The 27,168-nt window shown below is 53.9% G+C and overlaps 1 protein-coding gene across 1 annotated transcript in view; it reads right to left on the reverse strand.

Moving 5' to 3' along the window:
- Positions 1-27,168, reverse strand: part of RUNX3 (RUNX family transcription factor 3) — a 60,576-nt gene that overhangs the window by 23,499 nt on the left and 9,909 nt on the right. The window contains exons 2-3 of the mRNA XM_079900716.1: positions 3,200-3,468; positions 1,165-1,321 (exon numbers count right to left, since the gene is read on the reverse strand). Of these exons, the coding sequence (XP_079756842.1) occupies positions 1,165-1,321; positions 3,200-3,468 (426 nt within the window). The remainder of the gene's footprint in view (positions 1-1,164; positions 1,322-3,199; positions 3,469-27,168) is intronic.

The following is a 27,168-nucleotide window of genomic DNA, read 5'->3' on the forward strand; positions in this document are numbered from 1 at the left end:
GAATGTAAACTATTTCAGTTTCATAAAAAGTAACAAGTAAACAGTTATTACATGCAAATAATGCCCTGGTTTTAATTAATGCTGAAAAGTCAAAATATGTTTGACATTTGTATGTATACACTGAGCGGCTGGAGAGGAAAAAATGGTGCCCAGATGCCCTTTTCCGAGCAGGACTGGCGGCTCAGAGGGAACTAAAACCTTAAGCAGGTCTTGTTTATTGGTGATGAAAAGTACCATTCTGCCTCCGCCTCTGTCGCAACTGGAAGCAGAGGGAACCTAGCTCACTTTCTTAAGCGGGAGGGGCCGGCTGGTGCTTGGGAAGGACACTCCCCCCTTTTCAGCAGGCTGGTCTTAAAGGGCCAGCGAGCCCTCAAGTCTCCATTTCACCCCGGCAGGGGTTCTAGAACTTCTCCACCCAGAAGTGATGACGGGTTTCAGGTCCCAGCAGCCTCCCACTCAACAGCCCCTGGCAGCAGCCACAGCGGCGTCTGGTCCCGCCTTCCTTCATATTGCCTGAGGAAGATCAGACAGGCAGGGTGGCACACCAGCCATGATTCTAGGGTGGGAGACGGCAGCCTTCAAGCTATGCTTTCCAACATTCGGCATCCTGCACTGCATTCGTTTCTTTTCTAAACCACCTTAAGGCTCGAAGAACTGGTGAAACTGTGGCTTCAGGAGACCGCAGCTGGGGAGAGGCAGCCTCAAAGTGTGGGGGAGATTCCACCCCAGTGGGGAGACTGGCTGGGGCGCTGGGGACCTAAAGACCAAGGATTTGTCTAAATCAGCCTCGAAGCATCCTGCCAAAAAAGACTGACGAGGCCCCATTCTGAAGACAGTGATAGTCTACTATCTTCTCCCAGCACCTTTGTGAGACAAGGGTGCTTAACCGGGAAAGAGGGGAGGTGTGGAAGACTTCACAAGTTAGTAAACCCCAGAAATGGGAAGAAAGTTGTGTCTTTTCCGGCAAAAGACCCTAACGTTCTTCACATCCTCAAAAGGGTCTGTAACACCCTAAGGGGTTCCAAACCGCTGTTTTCGACAGAGCTGGCCCTGAAGACCTGTTTCTGGGGCTGCCACAGGGACCCCAAGACCTCGCTCTCAGCTTCCTTCTCCCCGCCTTTGCCATTGCCAAAGTTGGGCTGGCGGGGTCTCCCTCCCGCTCACCTCGCCCACTGCGGCCCACGAAGCGAAGGTCGTTGAACCTGGCCACCTGGTTCTTCATGACGGCTGAGGCGTTGCGCAGCTCAGCGGAGTAGTTCTCATCGTTGCCGGCCATCACGGTCACCACCGTTCCATCTGGCACGTCCCCCAGAGCCACCACCTGAGGGCATGGGGGCAGGGGGACAGCTTAGGAAGGTAGAGGAGGCCAAGGAAAGAAGGGGAGGAGCTGGGCGGGCAGCTCCCCTAGGTCCCAGGCGCACTGCAGATTTTTCAAATGCGGGTTGGAGAAGAGGTTAAAAACAAGAGCGACCTGCCCCCCAATACAACAAAAATCAAAGGACAAAATCTCTACCTTCCACACCCAAATCCTAGATCAACTGGCTAAGTCACGTCCTGAACAATTTATCCTTTCAATGAAATTTAATCTAAGCGAAAGCAGTGAATGAGCGCAGGCAGTATGTTGTGGGGTGCAGTTCTCTTCCCTTCGGCTTGAGTAAAAGAGGAATCAACACGCTCCTAGCAACCAAGTCTCTAAATGAAAATAATATCATCAATAATAACGGGACTGCTCCCCACATTCAATTAATGCCAGAGCCCTTTGGGGTACAAAATGTGGCCCTGAAATGCAGCCCAGGCCCAGTTTATCTGCCTCTGCAGAGCCTGAATTCGTTATGCAGGGAAAATGCAAAATGCAAAACAAACTGGTGTTTTCAGAGGGGTTTGTCCAGAAACCCCCTTTAAAGTGAGAGAGGGGCTTTTGATAGCAGGAGGATGCACCTGCTGGGAATTGCAGGATGGGGGTGGAGATGCCCCCCTAATACAGTCTCCCCCACACCCCATCCCAAGGAGCATGGGGAGGCAGATGCCTTTTGAAAAGGAATCAGACTGCAAAGGCAGTCACAGCCATTTAAACGTGGCCACCGCGTGCAGGGACTAGGGATCCAGATGGTAAAAATTTCAAGGAGAAAATGTTTGGGGTCTGATTAAAAAGGCCAGATTTCCTGTCAACATCCTGTCTTCTTTTAATTTCAAAGATTCCTTTTAAGCTCCAAGTGACAGTAAAACCTCCGATCTGAGGATTAAAGTCACACGGGCTTCCCCCTCCCCCTTCTCCCCGGGAGATTTTCCCCACTGGTATTTTAAGATGTCACCCGGGAGACCTCAAAGAGCCACTCATCCCTTTTTCCAATTTGGAGTCGTCTTAATGGGACCAAGGGCGGCCTCAGCTGCCAGGAGCCGCTGTTTCCAGCCACCTCAGGCACCCGCCACCCCCAGCCGCTGGCCCTTCCTGCCTTGCCCTTTCTCACGGCAGCTGTGAGAGGTTTAGGGGAAAACCAAGGCGTTTTCGTTTCATCTCGCTGCCCCCTTAAAAAAATGAAAATGAAACAGTCGCCTACTCCCCAGCAAAGAGAAAAAGCTCCTCTGAATGACTGGGGGTTGCCAGGGGTGGGAGCGCCCCCAGTCTCTGCCTGACATTCGGGATCCCGGCCGCAACCGTTTAGGGTTCGTTTAGGCCCCCGATCCCGGCACAGAGCCTCCCGGTGTAAAATTTCAGAAGCCGGGAGTTGACGGTGTGAGCAGGAAGTGTTTCTGAAGCAGTGCAGAAGGAGGGGTGCTGCTCCTCTGAGAGGAGGGTAGGCCCTCTCCACCCTCCGCACCCCGCCTCCGGTGTCCTCGCCCTGGTCCCGGGGCTCCTCTGCCCCGCTGCCCGCAGGGCTGTGTCCGAGGGATCCGGGCTGGGGAAGAGCGAAGCCCCATCCGCCCGTTTCCGCATCAACATCTCTCCGCAGGGCTCCCCAAGGGTGGAGGGGCTAAATCCTCTAAAAGTCGTCCGTGTCGGGTGCATCCAAGAAGGAACGCCGAAGTCCCCGGCCGGAGCGCGCAAAGAGACCGCAAGCACCCGTGGCTCGGCTGCTGGGCTCTAGCCGCGGGGTCGCGGGCACGTCCCCGCCCCTCCCTTTCTGGGGCCCTGGCTCCAGCAGCTGAGACGCCCGAAGGCGCAGGGCCGGTGTCCTCCCGCCCAGGGCCCCGCACTCACCTTGAAGGCGACGGGCAGCGTCTTGTTACAGCGCCAGTGCGAGGGCAGCACGGAGCAGAGGAAGTTGGGGCTGTCGGTGCGCACGAGTTCGCCCGCGTGGTCCGCCAGCACGTCCACCATCGAGCGCACCTCGGGTCGGGCGCGCCCGCCGGGCCCCACGGCCGCCTGCGCGCCCAGCGCGCCGCTGTTCTCGCCCATCTTGCCGCCGCCGCCGCCGCCGCAGGGGAAGGCCGTGGAGGGAGGTGTGAAGCGGCGGCTGGTGCTCGGGTCTACAGGAATACGCATAACAGCGGCCGTCAGGGCACCGGGCGGGCGGCGGCGGCGCGGCTCCCCCGGGGGTGGCTGGCGCGGGCGCCTCCTCGGCAGCCGCTGCCGCGAGAATCGGGAAAGCAGAAGCAGCCGGGCCGAGGCCTCAGGGCGCAGGGGGCGGCGCCCGGGGACGCCTCCCCTGGGCCAGCCAGCCGCGAGGCCTCGCTGCCCCGACGGCCGCGCAGCCTGTCCGCTAGTCCCGCATTCTGGGCGAGCGGCCCGCGTGTGGCCGCCCTCGCGGCGATCCCGGTTGCCTTGAGCGCGGCGGGGCCCGCGCGGGCTGTGCAGCCACCGCCGCCGCCGCCTCCCGCCCCCGCAGCCCGCTAGCGGCCTCCCCACCGACTCCGCAGCCGCAGCCCCAGAGCAAATCCTCGAGAATCAAGTGGCGGTGCCGAAACCGCCCGCGAGGGGTTAGTACCCCGGGGCCCGAGGGGGCGGGGCCGGCCCGAGCGACGCGTCGTGCAGCCAATCGGAGCCCCCATCGCGGGCACCTCGGCGGCGCTCGCGGGGGAGGAACGGGGACCGCAGAAGGCCGCCCAACGGGGAGGGGCGGCAGGCTCCGCCCCGCCGAGGACGCCCGGGGTTGGGGGGCCCCCAGCGCGACGACCCGGGGCTCCTTGAGAGTTCTGAGGAGCCGGAGCCGAGGCTAAGAATTTGTTTAAAACGTCTAGTCCCTACAGAGGCTCATTTGCCGCCGCCTCCTGACCCGGGGGCTGCAGCTGCTCTTCTGTCGCCCTTCCCGGCCGCCCGCAGCCAGGCCTCCCCACTCCAGCTGCTTTCGGCCTGTGAAGCTTGCACTCTCAGCTGCGGGCCGTGGGGGCCTCAAGGCCGGTGACATCCAGCGGGGAGCTGCCCCAAAGTGGCTTCTCACTGCCCCTACCTGTCCCGCAAATTATTTTGACCCAAGAGCCTCCACCGCATACGAGATTACGCGCGAGCCAGAGGCCTCTGCAGCTCCCAGCTCTGCGCGACTTTTCTCCCGGCCCCGGTGGCCCCGGTGCCAACCTGGGGACAGAGGGAAGGGTGTCCCTTATGCGCCCTCATCGGCTTGGGGGCGAGTAACCCCATTTCTCTCCGCTCTCCCCTCAAAATAACTTTCAGCATCGCGCAGGCCTGTGTCGTTCTTCGTTGTGGCGGCCTGAGGGTCTTCGAAAAACGCGGTGGGGCCTGAAAAACGCGAGTGTTTACTCCCGCCCCCCGCCGACCCCGCGCGCATGTAAACACTGTCCTGCATCGTGGAAGAGGACGCGAGTCCCTGGTGAGAGGAAAACTGTGCAGATAACGCAGGAATGGCTGCAAAGCTAAGGGCCCCTTCTTCCAAAGGAGGGAATTTTCCATCCACCATGTGGATGCAAACTGGCTCCCGCGGGTCCACGCCCACCTCTGCCCGGGCGGTGCGCTTGGGCCACGCGGGCAGGGACCAAAGACAGCTCTGCCGAGGCACTGCTCGCCGGCCCTGGGTCCTCGCTCCCACTCCTGGCCGCGTGGCCCAACCATTCCCCGGCGGCAAGCAGGCAAACAATCCCTTTCCCGCCTCCTAGGCCGGGCGAGCGGGCGTAGGGACAGGCTACATCGAGGAGGGGAACTGGAAAGATCAAGCCGCCATGCACACTGGATTATCGCCACAGATGCGCTCCCTGGAGTCTGGGGAACGAACGCGTGCAGAGCCTCCCCGCCGTTTTGGAGATCGGGTTGGATATTCGTTGTTTCCGGCACTCGACAGGTGCAAAACGACCGATTCCAAGCCTCGGGAGCAAAGAAGCATAGGATCTGAAGGTGGCTGCAAGATCTCGCCCTGGATCTGACCCCGGCCCATCGCGTGCCATTTCGTCGTTACCAAACGAAATCAAGCCCTGCGTCCGCTCCAGGGTGGACCGGCTCTGGCCCAACCTCGACCACCTGGAGAGCTGATCCCCACCCCTGTCGGAGCCTCACATCAGTCCCTCGGGCCATTTAGAGAACAGGGACGACGAAGGTCCATCACTGGACCTTTTTATAGAGCCTACACGTCGGAGTTGCAGATCGCCGGGGCTCAGGCCCGCTCGCTCACGTGAGCACAGACACTAGCCGCAGAACTAGAAGAAAGTGAGGAATCGGGACCTTGGCGCATCCAACCTCTGGGAGCTTCCTGCCAGGTAGGGCCCGGGGCCAGGGAGGACGGGCGACGCCGCACTGCCCTGGAGCGGCCAGGACCCGCTGCCTCTGAGGTTCGTAAATCCGGTTTGTCGAATGGTTTTGGTTTGCAGCCATGCCCTTCCTTGTCTCTCCGCCTGATTTCTCCCTCTCATCCTACGGCTGGTTTACAAATGGGTTTCCTGAGAATAGGACTCCTGTGGATCTTGGCACCTGGCATAGGACCCGTCATGGCTCCAGCCCTAAGGAAGGCGCTCGCTGCCAGTGGGCGCCAGAACCAGGGAACCTGGGTTGTAGACGTAGGAGGTCGCCGGGGCCGCCGGGGGAGGAGCAGTTCCGAGATCCACCGCTAGTTGACGCCTGCACTCTGCCAGCCGCGGAGATGCCCCGACAGGCTCTGCGCACAGATGTGCGCCAGCTGCGGTCCCGCGTTCAGGCGCTGCCGGCCGCCTCCTGCAAGCTGCCCCTTCTGGACAGACCTCCCGCCCTATTCCTCACTATCTGTGCGCTACGTATCGGACAAACCAGTGGCCTTGTGGTAGACCAGAGGCTGCCCTCTCCGCCCCCAATGGACAAGGACGCTCTCTGCCTTCGCATCTCGGACACCGGAGGGCTCCTGCGCCCTCCGACCCGCTGCAGAACGTTCCCTCTGGCAGAAATGCACAGTACTTTCCTGTCCTGTTCCGGAGCGCCGGGGTTGAGGAGCACTCACAGAGGAACAGACCAGCTCTTTCCCAATTTCAACCTAAGGCAAACCTGCTTTGTCCCCACCCCAGACTGACAGACCTAGGGTCACACCTCTCTCTCTCCTTCTCTTCCCACCCCCTCTCTCCCCGTTTTTCGAAGGACAGTTACAGTTGGAAAGCTCCCAGTCCCCAAGCTGGGACACCCAGTTACCCTGTCCCTTCCCCATCTTATGTGGACAGTCATCTCCTCTCCTTCTTCTCTGGGACCGATGGACAAACAGCCCACCTAAGGGAACGCCAAGTTGTCCACAGCAGGGGGAGGAAGCCAGGAGGTCTGGACCTACCTTGGCCCAGAGCTGGGTAAACACGGACACAACCTGGAGCCTGCAGAGTCTGGGTTCTGGGAGCCACTCCTCCCGCCAAGTGTCCTCCACCCCTGGAAGGGGATCCATGGGGTCAGAATGACCCTGTGTCGGGCACCCTCCTCCTGCTGCAGGAGAAGGTCTAGGAGTGCGCTCCTAGCGCACTCCCGGTAGTGAGGTGCCTGCACGTCTCTCCCCTCCCACCAGAGAGAGCGCTTCTGAGGGCAGGTCTGATTCCTAGGGAGTCCCAGTGCTTGGGGAGGGGTGAGGACCCCCCAGCCGTGCCAGATAGTGGATGTATATGCTCTGGAAAACCTAAGAGGTCCATTGGCTGTGGAAGGAGCTTTGGTCTGAGGTTCCACTGCCTGAGTTCTTCCACCACCTACTGTGATCTAGGGAAAATTGCTTAAAACCTCTCTGAGCTTCATCTGTTTCATCTGTATAGTGGGGGTAATAACAGTGGCCTCCTCATAGAATTGTGTGTAAAGTGCTTAGCACAGGCCTGGCACATAGGTGGTGCTCCATCCATTCTAGCTGGCACTGTTGTTTATACTAAAAAAATAAGTCCTGATCACCCCTTGTCCGGGACCTTTGGCAAGTCCCTTCCCCTCTCTGGGCCTCACGTTTCCCATTTGTGAAATACCCAGTTCCCAAATTCAAAGCTTCCCCAGACTCGGAATCTAGTCCTTGGCAATCCTGTCCCCCTTGGTTCTCCTGGGGGCGGCCTGGGGGAGCTAAGGAATGTCCAGCCAGAGACAGCTTGCAGGAGGGTTTTCCAGCAACCATCACAGGGCTGCCGGTGCCTGGACCTTGAGGACTCACCTTCCCCTGGGCTCTCAGACCCTCACTCTGGAAACCCACTCGCCTCACCCCCTGCCTCCCCACAGACACTTTCCCAAGTAGAAACTGACCTCAGCCAGCACTGTCAGCCCTCACGCCCTCCCCAGGAGGCGGCTGTTCCCTTTATCCTGAGTCTCATGGGAGCCCCAGTCCAGAGAATAGACAGAGGACAGTCATGCAGAAGCTGATGGTTTCTCCCAGCCCGACCTGCACACCCACTCCAGAGAGACCCATGGTGAAAGCTGTTTCTTTCCTAGTGCCCTGGAACCCAAGGTGGAACATTCCTGTCCCTCACTGAGCCTCAGTTTCCTCTTCTGTGAATGGAGGTCGTTCTAATCGCTCCATTTCACAATCTGGCGGGGAGGGGCATTGTGTTTCACCATATGAAAAATACCATCAATTGTTCCATGTGAAAGAAAAAGAAAGAGAATGCTGCTGTTTAAACTAGGACTTGTCTGCATCCTTATTTCAGATATATATTTATACATATGTAAGTTTTATTATATATGCTACCTATATATCATATATTAAAACATACATATATAATTAGTGAGAAAGGGTCATGAAAAACAGTAATACGGTTGAGGGGTTGCTGCCTCCGGAGTTGGGAGCCTTCACCCCCGAGAATCCATCTCTGAGGCTGTCCCTCCTGGGCAGCCTCTCAGGAAGGCTCCTGCTGATGGGGCTGGAGGAGGAGGACAAGTGGCTTCTCAAATTGCAGGGTTTTTTTTTTTTTTTTTTCTCTTTTGGAAAGGGCCAGACTCTGAGGGGCGGGAGAGGGAGCTGGGGAGAGCATGGTGAGTAGGACACAGCTACAGCCTCTGCCGTTAACTGGCTGTAACTTTTGCCCAGGGTCTGCACCTCTCTGAGCCTTGGTCCCCTGGACGATAAAGTAGGAAGAGAAGTAACAGCCATGTTGGCTGAGGTGTTATCACGTCCAGGCACTGTGTTTGGGCTTTAAGTGCGTCTTTCGATCCTCATGTGTACGTGGTGGGTGTTACGCCCATTTAAATGAAAAGAAACATGGCTCAAGGTTTTCTGGGCTAAGGAGGACAAGCACCAGATTAAAAGCTCAATCTGACTCAAAATTCGGGGAGGAGGCACCTCAAATGGTTATATACGTTCCTCCTCCCTCCCCCCACCAGTGGTTAAATGAAGAAATGGGAAGAGCCCAGTGTACAGATATTGAAAGAGCTCAGTACGGTTAGCTGTGATGATGGTAGGGGAGCTAGAGGCAATACAATTTGTTGAACAACGGTGGACTTGGAAATCAGCAGACCCTGCAGACTCCGGGAAGCGGGTGCAGGGGTTGTCCGCTCCCACAGCCTGCTCTCTTTTCATCTCGGAACCGACTCTCCTGGGAGGAGGCTGACTCAGCTATAGTCCCCAGTATACAGATAGGAACACTGAGGTCCAGAACGGGGAGAGACTTGACCTGAGTCACCAAGGAAGAAGGGAGACTTGGACGGAGCTCCTGCAAGGCCAGGAGGCAGCACCACAGCCGGAAGGCCTGACTTCCGCCCACCCTGCTGGAGCCCGCAGACGGAGCCGCGAGCCAGGGCTGCAGGGCATCCCTCCAGCGCCCCCTCCCGGCCAGGTGCGACCCATCGCTCCAGGGGAAGTGCCCCGTCTGGCTGCAGGCCTCACTTTCACCAACCTTCTAGGCTTTGGGCCGGCTCCCCGCAGTACCCCAGATGATTTTCACTGTGACCCCGGGTTGGAGCCTCAGGACGTGCCGGCTCCCCTCTTGTCCCTGCAGCCGCGGAGCCCCCCACTCCCACTCCCACCCTGCTGTAGCTCCCCTGGGAGAGGGTGCCCAGTTTTGGGAATGCGAGAGGGAGGACGAAGGATAGAGGGGTGGTCTCAGCACAAGCGTGGCCAGGGGAGGGGAGGCGGCCCCAGCAGTAGCCAGGGAAGTGGATTCTGGCTTTGGCTCCCACCACTGGGTCTGGTCTTCCTACCACCCTCACCGTTCCTCACTTTGGTCATCTATAAAACGGAAATAATTCTGGCGGAGCGCTGTGGTCTATGACTAACAATTGCCCTAATTGGTTGGACTCCTGCTGTGTGCTGGGAGTGCTACGCCAATTACCACTAACCCTTATGAGGCTTCCGCAGGGTAGAGATTTTGTTTTCTCCACTTTACAGGTGGGAAAATTGAGGCTCAGAGAGTAAAGAGCTTCTTCCCTTTGGGCCTCAGAACCTGAGAGGTTCAAACAAGAAAGTCTCGAGGGCTCTTCTTTTTTTTTTTTTTTTTTTTTTTGCAGGATCATAGTTCCCCCACCAGGGATTGAACCTGGGGCCACAGCTGGCCACTGGACCACCAGGGAAGTCCCTTGAGGGCCCTTCTTTTAACATGACTCCTTGACACAGAGCAGGGCTCTGTCTCTGCTCTGCTGGCTGGTCACAGTGCATCCATCCACAACACTGGGTGGGTGCCAAGCTCCCTGCTGGCAGAGCCGTCAAATCAGAGGACTCCTCTGTGGGGGGGCAGGGAAGAGCAGGAGAATGGGGAGAGGGGCCTGGGTATCCTGGAGCCCAAGGGGGCTTCAGGGAAGGGCGTGGCCTTTCCCCAGGCCCTGGACGGAGCTCTCCACTCTGGCAGTTAAGGAAAGGGCTCTTCTGAGTGGCTGTTGCCTCTTGCATCCCCTATAGTAGAGGAAAGACAGGAGGGCTTTCAGGTTCAAAATGCCTGCAAACCTTAATCAGGTGGCAAGAATAGGAGTCCAAGAGATTGGTAGTCCAAAAACCAATGTTCGAATAGGATTGGAACCACAGGGTTAGAACGCTAAGCTTTATTAATCATTACTGACAACAGTTAAAGTTCATCTAACCTCACAATATTTTTATGGGAGAGGTACAGTTATCACCCCCATTTTACAGGTGAGAAAACCGAAGACAGAGAGGTTAAGTAATTTGCCCAAGGACACACAGCTGGGAAACTGTGGAGCTACGATTCCAACCAGGCAGCGTGGCCCCGGAGCCCACGTTCCTGACCACCACACTCTTGTTCTCATGGACCAGAATCAGTTGCTTGAAGTTACAGTCATGGAATAGAACTAGAATCCTGGCATGAGAACTGTGGGCAGGATTCAGAATTTCATGTCAGACTCCACAGGGCTCTGAGGTATCATATCCAAATCTCCTATCTATCGAATGGTGGAACCAAGGCCGAGGGAGGGGAAGGGTCTCACTCAAGGTCGCAGCTTTGGCCAGGGGCAGAGTCTGGAACCCCCTCTCACCGCCTCCCACTGACTGTGCTCCAGGGTGCCTTTCTCTCCATGCCACCTCCCCCCATGCCTGCCCACCCAGTGCCTCCAGGGCCCAGCCAGTCCCATTAGGGATTTTCCATCGCCCCAAATAGGTCCTAATGACTATCAGTCCTTGTGAAGCCTTAATTAATCTCAGAGGCCGATGGCTCTGAGGAGACTGGGGGCTTTGGCCTTACGCAGATGAAGATTACGGCTCCATTTCATGTGGTAGTAGAGGAACGCCTCAGACATTCCTGACAGCAATAAAAGCCACATGGCTTTCCAGCGTCGCCCTTGGAAAAGAAAAAAAGCGCAGCCCTTTGCGGAAAGAAATCAACTATGTGCTGTATGCATGGCATGAGATAAAAACGGGGCAGAATGAGGTGGAGAACAGTTGGTCTTTTATGTGGCCTCCAATGGCCACCGAGAGTGGCAGGGCCCAGCGGTCGTGATCCCAGCTGCAACCCCGGGGGACAGGGGTAGCCCTCCGCGCGGTGGTAGAAGCCACAGTGGCAGGGCCTCAGTCCCTCAACCTGAACTGAGTTTGAGCTGCCCCAGATGTCCCACAGGCAGGGCCAGCTTCCTGGGCCCGTGACCCATGCAGTCACACAAAAGGGCCTTGCAACTGGATTCATGCTCTGCCGTCACTGCCTTGACATTCTTAATACTTTTTGAAGAAGGGGCATGCATTTTCATTTTACACCAGGCCCCTCAAATGATATGACTGATCCTGCCCACAGGTCACCCCATCAGCCCATTGCCTCATGTCTCCTGGCCCCTTCCATGGGCCCAGGCCTGGGGAGAGTGTTTTTTGAGCACCTATATTGTCTGAGGTGAACTTTAAAGCAACCTCGTGAATTGGGCAGATGTGGAAACTGAGGCTCAAAGAGGCGTCCATGCGGCAGGGAAGCCTAGATTTGGAGTCAGGTCCCTCCGCATTCTGCAGTCTTTCATGTTCATCATGTCCAGTGGGGATGGTGATGCACACGGTCAGGCTTTTTTATTTCCAAATAACAGAAGGGATAATTGAGGCCTGACAAGTGAAGGTACTCATGGTCATACCCAGTCAGTGGGGAATGGGTCCCTTGGTCCTGGACTGGGCAACAGTGGACCTGGGCCCAGACCCATAGGGCTGAGGGGGAGGGGTGTCCCAGTTTTATAGTTGTTTGTTGCACTTGTACATTTTTAGCTCTTCTGTGTGGGTCATTGCCTTGAGTCTGGCCTTGGATGTAGTGGGAGTCCTGGCCCCCCTCCCCCACTCTCAGTCCTAAACATCTAGAAGTCCTTGTTTGTGACTTCACTCTCTCATGCTCCAGTTTTCCTCTGCTACCCTCATTGGCTGGGGAAGCAGTTGTGCCTTATACCTTGATAAACTCAAAGGGCTTCCAATCCTCTATGAATCATAGAAAGTTGGGGCTGAATGGAGCCTAAAGGTGGTCATGACTTATGACCTGGCTGCTGGCCCCAGGGGAGCCGTCCCCTTATTCCTTGCTGGGTAACCTCAGGCAAGCCCCTTCCCTCTCTGGGCCTCAGACACCCCATCAGGGAGAGAAATGTATTAGCCCACACTTGATCCACAGGAGGACTGTCCATCTTCAATGTTCTAGCATTCCATGTTAATCTATGACTGGGGAAACTGAGGCCCAGGCAAGGTCATAGACTTGCTCAAGGTCACACAGGATGCTCACTGGCAGCCGGACCCAACTCTGAGGCTCCTGCCTGATAACCTAGCTTTTCTCTGCACAAACCTTTGGAGGGACCAACTCTGGTCTTGTCTTCCACAGGTCACCATGGCCTGTCAGGCACCTTAAGTGCCCAGGTCTGGAAGCCTCAGCTAAGGGTCCTCTTTAGGAAAAAATGTGCCTGGTGATGGTAATGTCCTTTTTTCCCCACTCACGTTTAGGTTGTGTCATTGTTTCCATAATAAAGGCCTCTATTCCAGGTGTTATAATTTGGCTAGAAAATGGGGAGGAAGGGTCAAACTCTAGGACCCAAGGGGCAGGTGAGGGATAGAGCGCTGGAAAGCCAGGAGAAGAAAGATCTTACTGGACCCAAGGCACACAGGGTACGTGTGCGCACACACACACACACACACACCTCTTCTCATGGGCACACTCACACGCAACACACATACTCATGCGCACACTCTCACACACACTCACTCGCAGCTCACACTCACACATCTATGTGGACAAGTCGTCATGGAGGCCAACACTGCTACGTCACAGCCACACATGTAAACAGTTAAGTGTATGTGTGTGCAAAGACGCTCACAAGGAGACACATCTGTCTGTGTCAACACTCACAGACCCATTAATGTAGACGCAGATAGGCCTCCATAGGCACACGTCAAGTGCGTGTAGACACAGACCATCCTGTGGACAGAGCTACACGCAAACTTTGAGGCAGGTGTGGAGTGAGGGCTTAGAGCTTGAGTTTGTTCTCTAGCTCAGCTCTGGGAGGAGTTGAACCCTGGCTGTGGGAGTTTCTGCTGCTTCTTAGTTCAGGGGCATTGACTCTCTAGGTGTTTTGTGAGCCCAGGGCTTTCAGACGCTTGCCCAGTATCTGACTGTTAACCTCCTTCCCTCCCAAATGCTCCATGGAGGTGAGGGGAGCCTGCCCTCTTGGTCCAGAAAAAGGTGGCTGTTATATGAGGGTTGCAGGGAGGGTCCCTGAGGCAGCCTGGGCTGGAGGGCAGAGCATGAGCCTGGGGCCCCAAAGCCCTGGGGTCAGGTTCGGGCTGAGAGGCCCCGGACATGACACATCGCCTTCCTGAGCTTCAGCCCCCTCACCTGTAAAACAGGCCAATTACTGCTTCTCAAGGGGTGTCGTGAAGGGGCTTCCGGCTCACATGGGAGCTCAGAGACAGCAGCTGCCACAGCCTGACAACCCCTGCAGGGTGCGTCACCCTGAGCCCCCTCTTTTAGGGCCTAGGTGACACCCCCAGGAACCTCAGCACGGGGAAGAGTATTGACGCCATGTCATTTGATGAACTGTTAAAGCAACTGGGAACTTTGTCCTGGGGAAGAGCAAGCCTGGGGCTGAGAGCTCTGCTTTCAGATCTCTGAAGAGCCCATGCGTGGCAGGGGACCATACGAGTGCTGGGGATGGAACTATGGCCAGTGGCTGTTGGGCTCCATATGAGGAAAAGAAGCAGAGACAGAATGAGACATTCCTCTAGAGGTAGAGAGCTCCCCGTCATGGGAGGTATTCAAGTTGAGGCCAGGATATTGTAGAGGGAATTTAAAAGTTGGATGGGGCTGGAGGCTGGACCAGGTATCAGTGTCTAGCCTAGGTTTGGCTCATAGTAAACATTTATTGAACAAATGATAGAGTGAAACCGAAGTTCCATTCGTGACCTGACAGTCTGTGATGCAGGGTCTACCAGCTCTGAGTTCTCACCCTGGCATCTTTACCTGCTAGTGTGTGACCTTGGGCCTCCTCCAGCCTCAGTCTCCTCATCTGTAAAATGGGGAGAATTGACCACCTTCCATGATCTTCCCTCCAAATACATTTTAGTAGTTCAATAGCTCACATCCTTTATTGCTGCCTTTCAGTTCATTCCAAAATGACTGCTCTTATAAATAGAAAATGACACTGAAAGCGGAAAGCATACAGACAAGCAAGATGATGGTTAACACAGGAGAGTGGTTCCACTGCCCCGCCGTGGCAGGGACAGGGAGAAGGAGGGATGTGACTGGGAAGCGGACACTGGTGGGAGCCCTAAGGTCCACTTAGTGGGTTTTTTTTTTTAACATCTTTACTGGAGTATAATTGCTTCACAGTGTTGTGTTAGGTTCTGCAGTACAACAAAGCGAATCAGCCGTATGCATACATATGTCCCCATATCCCCTCCCTCTTGCGTCTCCCTCCCTCCCACCCTCCCTCTCCCACCCCTCTAGGTGGTCGCAAAGTACCGAGCTGATCTCCCTGTGGCACGCAGCTGCTTCCCACTAGCTGTCTGTTTTACATTTGGTAGTGTGTATATGTCAGTACTGTCCTCTCACTTCGTCCCAGCTTACCCTTCCCCCGCCCTGTGCCCTCAAGTCCATTCTCTACATCTGTGTCTTTGTGCCTGTCCTGCCCCTAGGTTCATCAGAACCATTTATTTTTAGATTCCGTATATATGTGTTAGCATACGGTATTTGTTTTTCTCTATCTGACTTACTTCACTCTGTATGACAGACTCTAGGTCCATCCACCTTACTTAGTGGGGTTTTTTAAAAGCTAGGTGGTGGGTTTATGGATGTCTGTTTTATTATTATCATTTAAACAATATTTATATACACTCCCTGTTACTATATTTTACAATAAAATATTTTAGGAGAAAAGCAAAAGGTAAAAAAGCCCTCCCTCCCCGAAAAAGCCCTCCCTCCCCGAAACCTCTGAAAAAATGATTGACAAAAATGCTGAAATTTGCATAGAGTTGCAAAACTGCCCATGGGGCATCAAAGTTGGAGGGTGTGTATTCTTGGCCAAATCACTGTTTCAACCAGATTGTCCTGTCCACCAGCTCACTCAGCTGAACCATCTGGTGGCCTTGAAGCCATCCTCACCATGGCAGCCCCCCATGTGGAGCATTTTGGGGTACCCAGCCCCTGCTGAGCATGCTCCCTACTGAGCTCCTTAAATCTTACCAACAGCTTTCTAGGTACATGTCATCGGGCCTGCTTTACAGACGAGGGACTGAAGTTCATTGAGTAAGTCTCCTGGACCCAGCTAGGAAGGGGCAGAGCTGGGATTTGAATCAAGATCTTTTGATGCTGAAATTGTGCTCTGCTGTATGCAGCAGCCCCACCCCAGGGGCCAGGCCCTTCAATATAATAACTAATGAGATCCACACTTCACATGTATTATTTCATTTATCCTCACAGCCACCTTAGGTGTTAAGTACCCTTATTATTACTTCCATTATAGCACTAGGAAAACTGAGGCACAGAAAGGTTAATAAGTTGCCCCGATTCACACCTCAGATGAATGTCAGAGGTGAGCTTTGAACCTAGGCAGCCTGTGCTGCCCTGCCAGGCCCATGGGGAGCACAGACGCCACGGACACACGACAGAGCTGCGGCCTGGGGTCCACAGATGACCCCCAGGAACCGAAGGCCAGCAGGAATGGATGGCTGGGGTTGGGGTATGCAGCAGGGAGATCTGCTCCCAGAGTGACACCAGCCCTATGCAATGAGCTGTGTCCGTCCCTCTTCGCCTAGCGGGCCTGTGGCCCTTGGGGAGGCGCTGAGGATGTGGGCAGAACCAAACAGAGGCTAGAGCAAGCTGGGCCACAGGCTCAGACACTGGGCACTCTTTGTCATTTGCTGTTGGCATGAGTTTGTCCCTGGCAAGAAGGTGATGTTCATCACCTGTGCATCTCTGGGTGCCCCTGAGTGACTTTTGGAATGGGATCATAAAGTGTGCTCAGACCCTGGGTGGGGGCTGCACCCTCTTACTGCCCCATCTCTGAACCTCAGTCAGATCAGGGGTGGGCTTGATGCTCTGAAAGTCCTTAGCTCACAGAGGCCTGGTCCCATCCTAGGAGCGCAGGGGGAAATGTTCCCAGTCCTATCCTCGGGGAGCACTGCACTTGATGGGGGAAGAGCTGGGATGGAAAGGAAAAGGGGAAATAAGCAAAGGAAGGAGGAGGCTCTAGCTAGATTCATTCAGTCAACAAACATTTTTTGAGCACGTACTATGTGCCAGGGGTTATTTTAGGTGCTGAGGACACAGCAATGGACACGATAGCTTAGACTCCAGCAGGGAAGGCACAAGATAAACAAGGAGGCAAATACATGAACACGAAGATAGACAGTGGGTGGTCACTAATTCCTTAGACAGGCGGGTCAGTGAAGGTCTCTCGGACGAGGTGGCATCTGCGCCGAGACCTGAAGGTTGAGGAGACTCAGGTGGAGGAAAGGAGAGGGGAGCTGGTGGGAGGGCCCACAGCACGGCAGGAAGCAGCTTCTCCCACCTCCTCTGCACCAGGCACGTCCATGATTCTAAAACTTGTTTCCCCTTTTCTCCCTTTTTGCTTCTCCCACAATAGCCCTGAGAACCAGATGGGGCGAATTGAAGTAGCCTGACCTAGAGCTGAGGAAACTGAGGCTGGAGATGAGAGGGGCTTGTACTGCATTCCTTTGTGCCCCAGTGCCAGGACCCCACCAGGCGCCATACCCGGCCTGGTGCTCCTCAGGCCGGCCCCACTGTCCAGCGTGTTCTTCAACCTCCAAGTCCAGGCAGGCGACAGCCAGAGTGGAGTCAGGCCATGGGCACCGCTCCTCAGGGGTCACGGGGCTAGAAACGTGGGCTGCTGGGCAGGGCCTGGGAGGGACGGCGCTGGGGGCTATGCGCCCGGCCCTGATTGGAACAAGGTGGCGGCCCTGGGAGCCCAGCCGGGCTTCACTGATCTTGCCTGGTGTTCTAGCCACTGGGCGGGACCGGCACCGGGCAGGCTGCCGATTTTCCCAGGTGTGGGAACACCCAGGGGGAATGGCCTTTCATGTGGCTGTGGGGTAGGCATGCCACCCAGCACGTGGGGGAGGCCAGGGCATTGGGGGCACGCTGACAGTGTAGGGGCCTTCCGGAGACTTGGAACCCCACAGCCGGCCAATGTCAGGCTCCCAGGGACAGGGTCACGGACTCCAGACTCTGAGACACTGCAAGAATGGCGGAATCTTTGTCATCAGAACTCGCATTTATTGAGTGTTCGCTGTGTGCCAGGCACAGTGCTGAGCACTTTATACGGTTTAACTCCGTGCATCCTGGGTTCTATGATCCCCCCCACTTACAGGTGGGGAGACTGAGTCTCATCAGAGTTAAGTAACCTACCTAAGGTCACACAGTTCTGAGGCTTTTGTCCTAGAATATAAGATCCCTAGAATCAGAGGGTCTTGGAGTGCGGAAATCACAGCTGGTTGATATTGGGAAGGCCTTGAAGATCCTTGAGCCCAACTCCCTTGAATCCCTTTTCCTTCTCATCTTGCGATACTTCTGAGGGGAGTTTGGCCTTTGATGTGAGTGGGTGTCAGCTTAGCAGAACAGGGTGGTACTGGGGGCAGGGGTTGAGGGCAGTTGAGGGCCAGGAGTGGGAAGGGCCATCACTGATTTCCCCCTTCCAATCAGCCCTATGGGGTTCTGCACGACTGCCCCCCACTCTTCCATCTGTCTGTCCTCATCTCTTTCCACTCTTTCCTTCCCTCATCCCACTCCAGCCACACTGGCCTCCTCGCTGGTCCTCAAACACACAATTATACCCCCACCACAGTGCCCTTGCACATGCTGTTCCCTCTGCCTGGAAAGCCTTTACATTCAGTCTGCATGGCTCAACTCCCCACCTCAGTCAGGTCCCTGACACCCCAGTGAGAGGCCTTCTTGGAGCCCCAGCAATAGGCAGAGTAATGGCTCCCAAAATGCCCACATCCCAACCACTGAAACTGAATATGTCACCTCACATGGCAAGAGGGACTTTGCAGATATGATGAAGGTTAAGAACTTGGAGATGGGGAGATTACTCTGGATTACCTGGGTGGGCCTAATACATCGCAAGGGTCCTTACAAGTGGAAGAGGGAGGCAGAAGAGGACAGTCAGAGGGAGAGTTGAGACAGAAAACTGACTGGGGAACCAGAGAGATGGCAGCATGAGAAGGACTTGGCCCAGTGTTGCTGGTTGTGAAGACAGAGGAAGGGGCCCCTAACCAAGGAAAGCAGATGGCCTTTAGAAGCCGGACAAGACGAGGAAATGGATGCTCCAGTAGCCTCCAGAAAGAAACACAGCCCTGCCAGCACCTTGCTCTTAGTGAGACTCACGTAGGCCTTCTGACCCCCCGGATCTGTAAGATGATAAATGTATGTTGCTTTAAGCTACTGCATTTGTGATGATTCATTACAGCAGCAATAGGAAACTAATGCATCCTTCTTCCCCGATTTATACTTATTTAGCGCAGTTATCATTGCCTGATAAATTACACTTTCACTTACGAATTGTCTTTTCCCTCCCCCAGCACCAGAATGCCAACTCCAGGAGGGCAGGGTATTTTTTTTTTCATTTGGTTTCGCAGTCCCAGTTAGAGTTGCCATATTTAGCAAATAAAAATACAGAACACCAAGTTAAATTGAATTTCAGATAAACAACAAATACTGTTTTAGTGTAAAGTTGTCCCAGCGACTGCAGTCATTCATTGTTTATCTGAAATTCAACTAATTTGGGTGTCCTGTATTTTGTCTGGCAACTCTACTCCCAGTGCCTAAAAAAGTGCTTGAGATCATACTAGGATCTCAATAAATATCTGTTGAATGAGTGAAATAAATAAATGAATGAATAAACATTAAATTCTAGCTTAAAAATCCTTTTGGCTTCCAGAATTCCTACAGGATAAATAACAGCAAATAATGAAAGCAAACAGTTTCATGGCCCTTCCTATATACCAGGTACCGTTCTGAGTGCATTACAATTACTAACTTACTCAGTTCTTGCAGTAACCGAATGGGGTCATTAGCCCACTTTACAGATGAGGAAACTGAGGCCCACGAGTGGCAGAGCCAGGCAGTGCAGGGCCCTCGAAGACCCTGGCTCACAGAACATTCTAGCTTTATCTCCTAATTCACTTCCCTGCACATAGTGGATTCTTTCTCTCTAATAGACCATGGTGCCTCTCTGAGGGGTGGCTTCCCCCTTTGCTCTGACTGCAGAACTCCTGCTCATACACCAAAGCCATGTCCTAATTCCCCTTCATTGTGAGACTGTCTCTGATGCTCCCAGGAGGACTTGGTCCCTTGTCTGAATGCACTGTATGTAAGGACTTGCTGTTTTGTCCTTTACTCCCCCAGACTAGGACCTCCCTGAGGACAGAACTGAGTCATTTTCAGCTCTCTGGCCGAGGAACTTAGAACTGAGCATGGCTCCAAGGGGCTTTCCAGAAGCATTTAAGGACCAGTGAATGAATGAATGAATGAGTGGTGAATGAATGAACGAGGGAATGAATGAACATCTTTCCCACTCTGGGCCTCAGTTTTAGAGTCTATGAAAGGGGAAGAACAGTCTCTAATCCCTACCCCCTCATCTCTTGAAACAAAACACAGTTTTTGCTGATAATAAGAATAATACACATTCATTAAAGAAAAATTGGAAAATAATAAAATTATGCAGAAGAAAATTAAAACCACCCATAATCCTGCCACCCAGAACAATTGTTAATATTTTGGTTTTCGGCCTTCTGGTATTCTTACTATATGTATAGATTTTTTTTCTTCTCTCCCTCCCCCCTCCCTCTGTCTTTCCTTCTTTTCTTTTCTAACAGTGGGAACCTGTAGTCCATGTTTTGAACCTGCTTTTGAAACTCACCAACATACAGTGTGCATTTCCCCTTGATCTTAATCCTCTCCCTGACGGCAGGCAACAAAACTACACTGATCGGGCATGGTGGGGGTAAGTGTGTGGAGAGACCCCCCAGTCCCAGCTGGACCACCGTGGTATTCCCTCGTGGTGAGTCCTTTGAGGTGTTTGTAGATCTCAGTTATGCAGACACTGCTAGAACACCCCAGTGTGGACGTCTTAGCCTCGTCCCTGGTTCCTCCCTTGGAACGTGTTCCAGGGTGGGGACCCCCGTGTGGACACTCTTGGGCTCTCGACCCCACCTGCCTGCTTCTCCCCAGTCCCGCTCCTACCATTCGCCTTGGCTTTCTGGGCTTGGCAGGAAACTGTGGGAGTTATTTGACCTCCTCGGAAGAAAAACCCCCTCTACATCCAAGGCCTCACTGGTTCCATCCAGGCTGAAGATACCCATTTATTTAGCCATTTGTCCGCTTTATAGTCTAAGGCTCATGATTTCCATCTCAGACACTCGGTTCTAACTGAAACAGCCTCAGACATCTCTGAGGGTGCTCACGACCTCAGGCCTGCATAGACATCATGTGTTAATAATTCAGTGACTGAACTTACCTCATACCAGGCCCTGTGCATCTCTGTGCGTCCCCACAATCACCCTTGGAAGTAGGGATGACTATCTCCCATCTTACAGATGAGAACACTGAGGGTCTGAGAACGAAGTGGCTTGGCCGAGCTCACAGAGCAGGGAAACAGGGCATCTGGGATTCACCCTAGGTTGGCCTGACTCAGTGTAAAGCTGACTCTTCTGTCCTCCAGGGGCTGCACCCGTGTAGACCCCTGATTCTACGCTGAAGAGCTGTGAGCCTTGTAATCTGGGGGTGCAAAGACCTAGCCCGCCTGCCCCTGCTGCCTGCTACCTGACGGGGCAGGGTCCCAGCATCACTGGGAAGTAAGGAGAGAGCTTTGGCCTACAAGCTGGGTGGGCCAGATTCTGTCCGCTGTCCTGATGCTGTGTGTGCCCTCACCCTCTCCATCTGTAAGATGGGAGAGCAGGGACTCAGATGACAGCCTCCTGGGCATGCGGCTTCTCTGAGCACAGCCGTGGTGATACTCACCGCTGAGTCAAAGGAAGAGAGAACTCTTGTCAGACGGGCCACGTCATCAGAGGCAGCCAAGCCTGGTTCTTGCGGGGTTGGAGTGGGCAAGTCTCAGTCCTAGACCTGACAGCCCCAGATGGAGCCTACTCACCACACACCCCCCCAGCCCCGGCAGATGGGAGGCTATTTTTTAACCAACCCCACAGGAAGAAGAGGCCAGAAATGAGTTCAGGGGGTTAACCCAGGTCCCTGGGGACCCCTCCTATTTGCATCCTCTTTCCCCCACCAGCCAGGGAGCTGAGTGGACTTCACCTGGAGCTCCCTGGAGCCTTCCAGAGCTCCCAGCAGATCAGACTGTTGGAGCTGGAAGGTCCCTGTGTGATAGGCAGGGAAACCGAAGCCCAGAGATGTTGGACTAGGCCTGCTTTCCTCACCGCCCCCTCTGCTGTGTGCTTCCACCTCCCCTGCCTCCACCTTCCTGGGGTGACCCAGGGCAAGCAAGACCCTCCTGTCTCGGCCTCAGTTTTCCCACTTGTCAGATCATGAGTCCCCTCTGGGCAACTCTGAAGCGTCTCCCAGCTGGAGAACCTCCTTCTGCGCTGGGGCCTCCACTCTGTCCCATCAGTCCTGGGTTTCCCGGGAGGCTCGAGAAGCGTCAGCCCTGTGGACAGGGGCCAGGGGCAGGTGTCTGGGGGCCCCCCAGGAGAGGAGGAAATTCCTGGCCGGAGAAGCGGGGACCAGCCTGGGTAGGGGCAAAGCCGCTTCCCTTGCGGCCTCCCTCAGACCACACCACCAGGTGTACCTGGTCCCCACAGACAGGGGTTCCTGAAAAGTCGGGTGTCTGTCACAGTGGGTGCGGCCGCTGATGTGTGTTTGCCTCTGTGAGTGTTCACACGTACGTGGTGGGGGTGGGAGGAACATGGGGGCCAGTGGGCACACGGGCCTGGGGGGACCAGACTTTGGTTGCTGAACAGGGGCAGCTTGTGTCAGGCCCTACCACAACCACAGGTCCCCCCCAGAACCCCTTGGCTGGGGCTGGTCTAACCTGAAGGTGGAATGCACGTGGGGGAGGGGAGCATGCAGGGCAGGCGTATGGGGGGGAGGGGCACATGTGACGAGGGGGTATATGTGGGGGAGGTTTGCATGTGGGGGAGGGGATCATGTGGGGGAGCGGGGCACGTTGGGCCCAGCGCCCCGGTGCTGTCGGGGCCTCCAGGAGCTGGGACCCCAGTGAAGGTCTGAGGGGAGCTGACTCTGACTTGCCTCCTTTTTACTGTCTGTTTAAAACAACACTGTTACTAAATAACATTAATTGAGGGTCTCACATAACACACCCCTGGCCCGTGATACAAGTAGAATGAGCACAATGAAAAAACTTGTACAAATACAGAAAAACACCTAAAAAATGTTGACGCCTGAAATCTTAGAGCCAGAGTGAATACCATGCGTCTTTGAGGAGGAAGGTGTCTCTAGAGCCTCTTGATATAAATCATCTTAATTCTCAAACCCTGAGCATTTCACTGGGGCCGGGGGCGGAGCTAAGCACTTGAAATACTGTCTTAGTTAATTGTCTGAACTGTTGTTCTCTCCCTTGTACAGATGAGGAAACTGAGGGAAAGGGAGCTTAAATATGACCCTCGGGGAGTGAGTGGTGGAGCTAAGATTCGAACCCAGGTCTGGCTAATTTGCAAGTGCAGATCCTCCCGGGGTCCGGGACTCGGCTCCCCTGGGAAAACTGTGTTCACTCATTCATTCCTCCAGTGGTATTTTCTGAGCACTCTGAGGAGTCAGATCTAGCTCAGCACTGGGGACTTGGCCTTGAACAAGACAGACAGGCCCTAATCGGAGCCCCCAAATGGTCACAGACTGAGCCCCAACCCTGACCACAGCTTGACCCCCTACGAGCTGTAGTCCCGCCTCCCCCAGTCAGCAGGGGCCTTTACGAGCTTTTCATGGGCCACAATGTGTTCAAAAGCCAAGACCGGGTGCCTGCCTCACCAGGCCACTGTCTGCTCGGGCAGGGAGACCCCCAGGAGCCCACTTACCGCCCCAGGCCCACCACTCTGGGCCAAGCCTCCTTGGGGCAGGGGGCTGCGTGCTGGCCTGGGGCCTGCCCGGGCAGGGGGCAGAGAAGCCCAGCTCCCCTCTTGCCTTGGCCGAAAGGCAAGCCTCCACTCAGAGCATGGGGCCACCCCGGAGTCTGAGCTGGTGTGCACCCCCCTGCAGCCCCTTTTTAGCCAAAGATAAAGGTATTAAGAATGTCGAGAGGCAATCGCAGAGCATTAAACGCGAGTGTGGGGACCTTCTGAGCTTGGAGCCCTGCAGCACCCCATGGGTTACAGCTCACGAAGCTGGCCTGCCTGAGGGAGGGACCCAGCTCAGATGGGAGGGTCAGTCACCCAACTTCCACCCCAGCAACAAAGCCCCTGACATGCAGGGGTGCAGGGGGAGCGTGGGTGTGTGTGCCCAGCACGTATACTTAGGAGCTGCCTTTTGTGCACTAGGCTGTGCCCATGGGGGACACCGTGGCAGTGGTGAGCAGAGCCTGGGATTGAACCCCAGCTCCACCACCTACAAACTTTGGGAACTTAGGCAAGTGACTTCACTTCTCCGGGCCTCACTTTCCTCCTCTGCAAAATGGGGACACAAGTACCAACTGGTTGGGTTTGTCCGAGTTAGTAGTGATTATATCAAGTGCTGAGCCCAGTACTGGCACGAGTCAATTTCAGAGGTGACCCAGGGCAGAGGAATATACCCCCTGGTAAGCAGGGGGGTCCATGAATAGGGCCAGAGGCATGTCTGTGTGTGCCCCTCTCTCCACATGGAGGATCCAGGAGGGGAATTCCAGAGGACTGCTGCAGGATGCCCAGGCAGTAGGCTTGGGGCGTGGGACTGGATCACACAGAACCTACACTAGGTGGGAGGGACCCCTGGGAAAACTGGGTATCCCAGGGAGAGGAGCCCAGAGGGAGAGGCCCCCACCAAAGTGCTCAAAGTGCTGTTATGAGAGGGATAGCAGGGGACCCTCCCTGCCAAATGAGAAAGGATCCCTTTGCTTGGGCCACGCGTGGCTGGGCCAGCTGTGGGATTTGGGCTTGGCTCCTTGGAGTGCTTTATGAGCTCAACTTTGGCTCAAATTACGCCCCCCACCCCACCCCTCCCCGCTCCCACTGCTCCATGCCTCAGTTTCCCCAACTGTGCACCGAGGAAGGAGAGGACCACCCTACATCAAGTGCTTTCTAATTGAACTGTGCACTGTGTTTTACAAACCTCCCTCTCTTGGTCTTCAAATGGTTACTGGCCCATTTCTCAGAGGAGGAAACTGAAGCCCAGAAATGGCAATGACTCACCCAGCAAGAAAGCAGCAGAGCTGATCCTGACCGGCCAGGCTCGTGGAAGTGCCGCCAGCCCTTCCCAGGAAGGAGGCCAGTGGAAGCCAAGGGATGTTCCTTTATCTGGGAAAACCTCAGTTAACTCAGAGCTAATGTGCTGCGGTGAGGTGCACAGGCTCCGGATGCAGGTTTGAACCTCAGGTGGGTGATCCTGGGCAGGTGGTTTAACCTCTCTGGGCTTCAGTTTTCTCATGGATAAAACAGGCTTAATAATAGCACTCATTTTGTAGGGTTGTGAGGATCGAGTGAGCAAAGATGTGTAAGGAACTTAGTTTCTGGCATACAGTAAGAGCCACGTAAGTGTTGACTGCCAATGTGACTATTTAAGAGTTGAATTGTCATAATTTATATTTTCTAGATAATTATGCACTTATTAATTCCAATTTTGTACTTTTCCTTTTGCATTTAGGATCCAGCAAATTTCCCTTTCAAGTTTCATACAATTTCTGCTCCCACAGGCCTGCAGCTATGGTGGATTTAATAGCTTTCCCTAGAGCAGCTTTTCCCAAAGTGGGCTCTCAACACACCAGCTCCTTCAAGAAGCCAGTGTTCATTAGCATATCAAAGGCTCTGAAAAGTCCTGCAGTAAAACCCTCTGTGGAACACTGCTTGATACCGTCATTCCTGATCTTATCTGGCCACGGAGCCCCCTTTATTTCTCTTTTTTAAATTAATTTTTATTGGAGTATAGGTACTTTACAATATTGTGTTAGTTTCTGCTGTGCAGCAAAGTGAATCAGTTATACATATACATATATCCACTCTTTTTTAGATTCCCTTCCCATTTAGGTCACACCACAGAGCACTGAGTAGAGTTCTCTGTGCTATACAGTAGGTTCTCATTAGTTATCCATTTTTTTTGCTTGTTTGTTTGTTTGTTTGTTTTGGGGGGGTACATGGGCCTCTCACTGTTGTGGCCTCTCCCGTTGCGGAGCACAGGCTCCGGACGTGCAGGCTCAGCGGCCATGGCTCACGGGCCCAGCCGCTCTGCGGCATGTGGGATCTTCCCGGACCGGGGCACGAACCCATGTCCCCTGCATCGGCAGGCGGACTCTCAACCACTGCGCCACCAGGGAAGCCCTAGTTATCCATTTTATATATAGTAGTGTGTATATGTCAATCCCAATCTCCCAATTCATTCCACCCTCCCTTCCCCCCTTGGTAACCTTAAGCTTGTTTTCTACATCTGTGACTCTATTTCTGCTTTGTAAATAAGTTCATCTGTTCCATTTTTCTAGATTCCACATATAAGCAATATTATATGATATTTGTCTCTCCCTTTCTGACTACTTCACTCTGTATGACAATCTCTAGGTCTATCCGTGTCGCTGCAAATGGCATTATTTCATTCCTTTTTATGAGCCCCCTTTATTTCTGCTCAACACCTGATAACATCTGCTGAACACACGTTGGGAGATGCCCCACTCATTTCCTGGTTTCTAGGAAATGGCAGAGCTGTGAGCGGCGCCCCTCACAGAGACGAGTGGTTCCACCTCTACAGAAATCATCTCCAGTAACTTGCTTCCATTGCTCAGCTGGTTCCCTGCGTTCTCATCATCACTGTCTGATTCAGTCCCCACAGCATCCTGGCGAGGTCAGTAGCGTCAATATCCCCATCTCACAGGTGAGGAAACTGAGGTCACGAGGTTAAGTGGCCACACAGCCAGTAAGTGGCAGATATGGGAGGCAAACCCACAACTTCTGATTCTAAACCCCACATTCTTTCTTCTGTACGTTGATAAGAAAAATAAAAACAGATCTCATTCTGCCAGGATCAATCTTCCCTGGTGATATGCTTTTAAAAATCTAAAGCCTTTTTTTCCCCTATAGCACGGAATATATTACAAACTTAAATCTTCAGCAGCTTTTTTCTGCTTACGAAAGCAATCCGTGATGGTTGGGTATAAAACTTTTCGAACATTTTGAGTTGGAAAATGAAAAGCTCTGTAACCTCACCTCAAGAGATAACCTGGGTTAAACAGTTGGGCATACACTCTTCTAGATCTGCATGGTCCAACATGTGCTATTTAAATTAAAATAATTAAAATAAAATAATATTAAAAATTCAGTCTCTCAGTCTCACTCATTGTGGACCTGGGTGGGCACATTTCAAGTACTCAGTATTCACACGCAGTGAATGGCTACAGTATCGGGCAGTAGAGACAGAACATTTTCATCATCACAGAAAGTTCTATTGGACAGCATTGCTCCAGACTCTCCCAAGACATATCCCGACATATATGCATAACGATTGTTAGTATTTTTGGTGAAGTTCCTGGATATGTCATAAGTATCCGTATGGCCTCACCCATAAAGGGAAGAGACCCTCTAGAGGCAAAAACCAGACACAGGGAAAAACAGTCTAGGCAGAAATACACTGAGTGTTAGTGGTTTTCTCTGGGTATTGAGATTACAGAGTTTATTTTTAAATTTCCTAGGTCCTTCAGGTGATCTACAACCTAAAATGCCGGTGGGGTGGGGATGTCGGGTGGAGTTATGTTTTCTCTAATGTTCTTGCTGGTTCTAAAAGCTTCAAGGTATGCTCTTGCCCAAGGCTTCATTTATTATCATTGTTTTTAAA

The sequence above is a fragment of the Stenella coeruleoalba genome (assembly GCF_951394435.1).
Source record: "Stenella coeruleoalba genome assembly, chromosome: 1".
Lineage (NCBI taxonomy): Eukaryota > Metazoa > Chordata > Mammalia > Artiodactyla > Delphinidae > Stenella > Stenella coeruleoalba.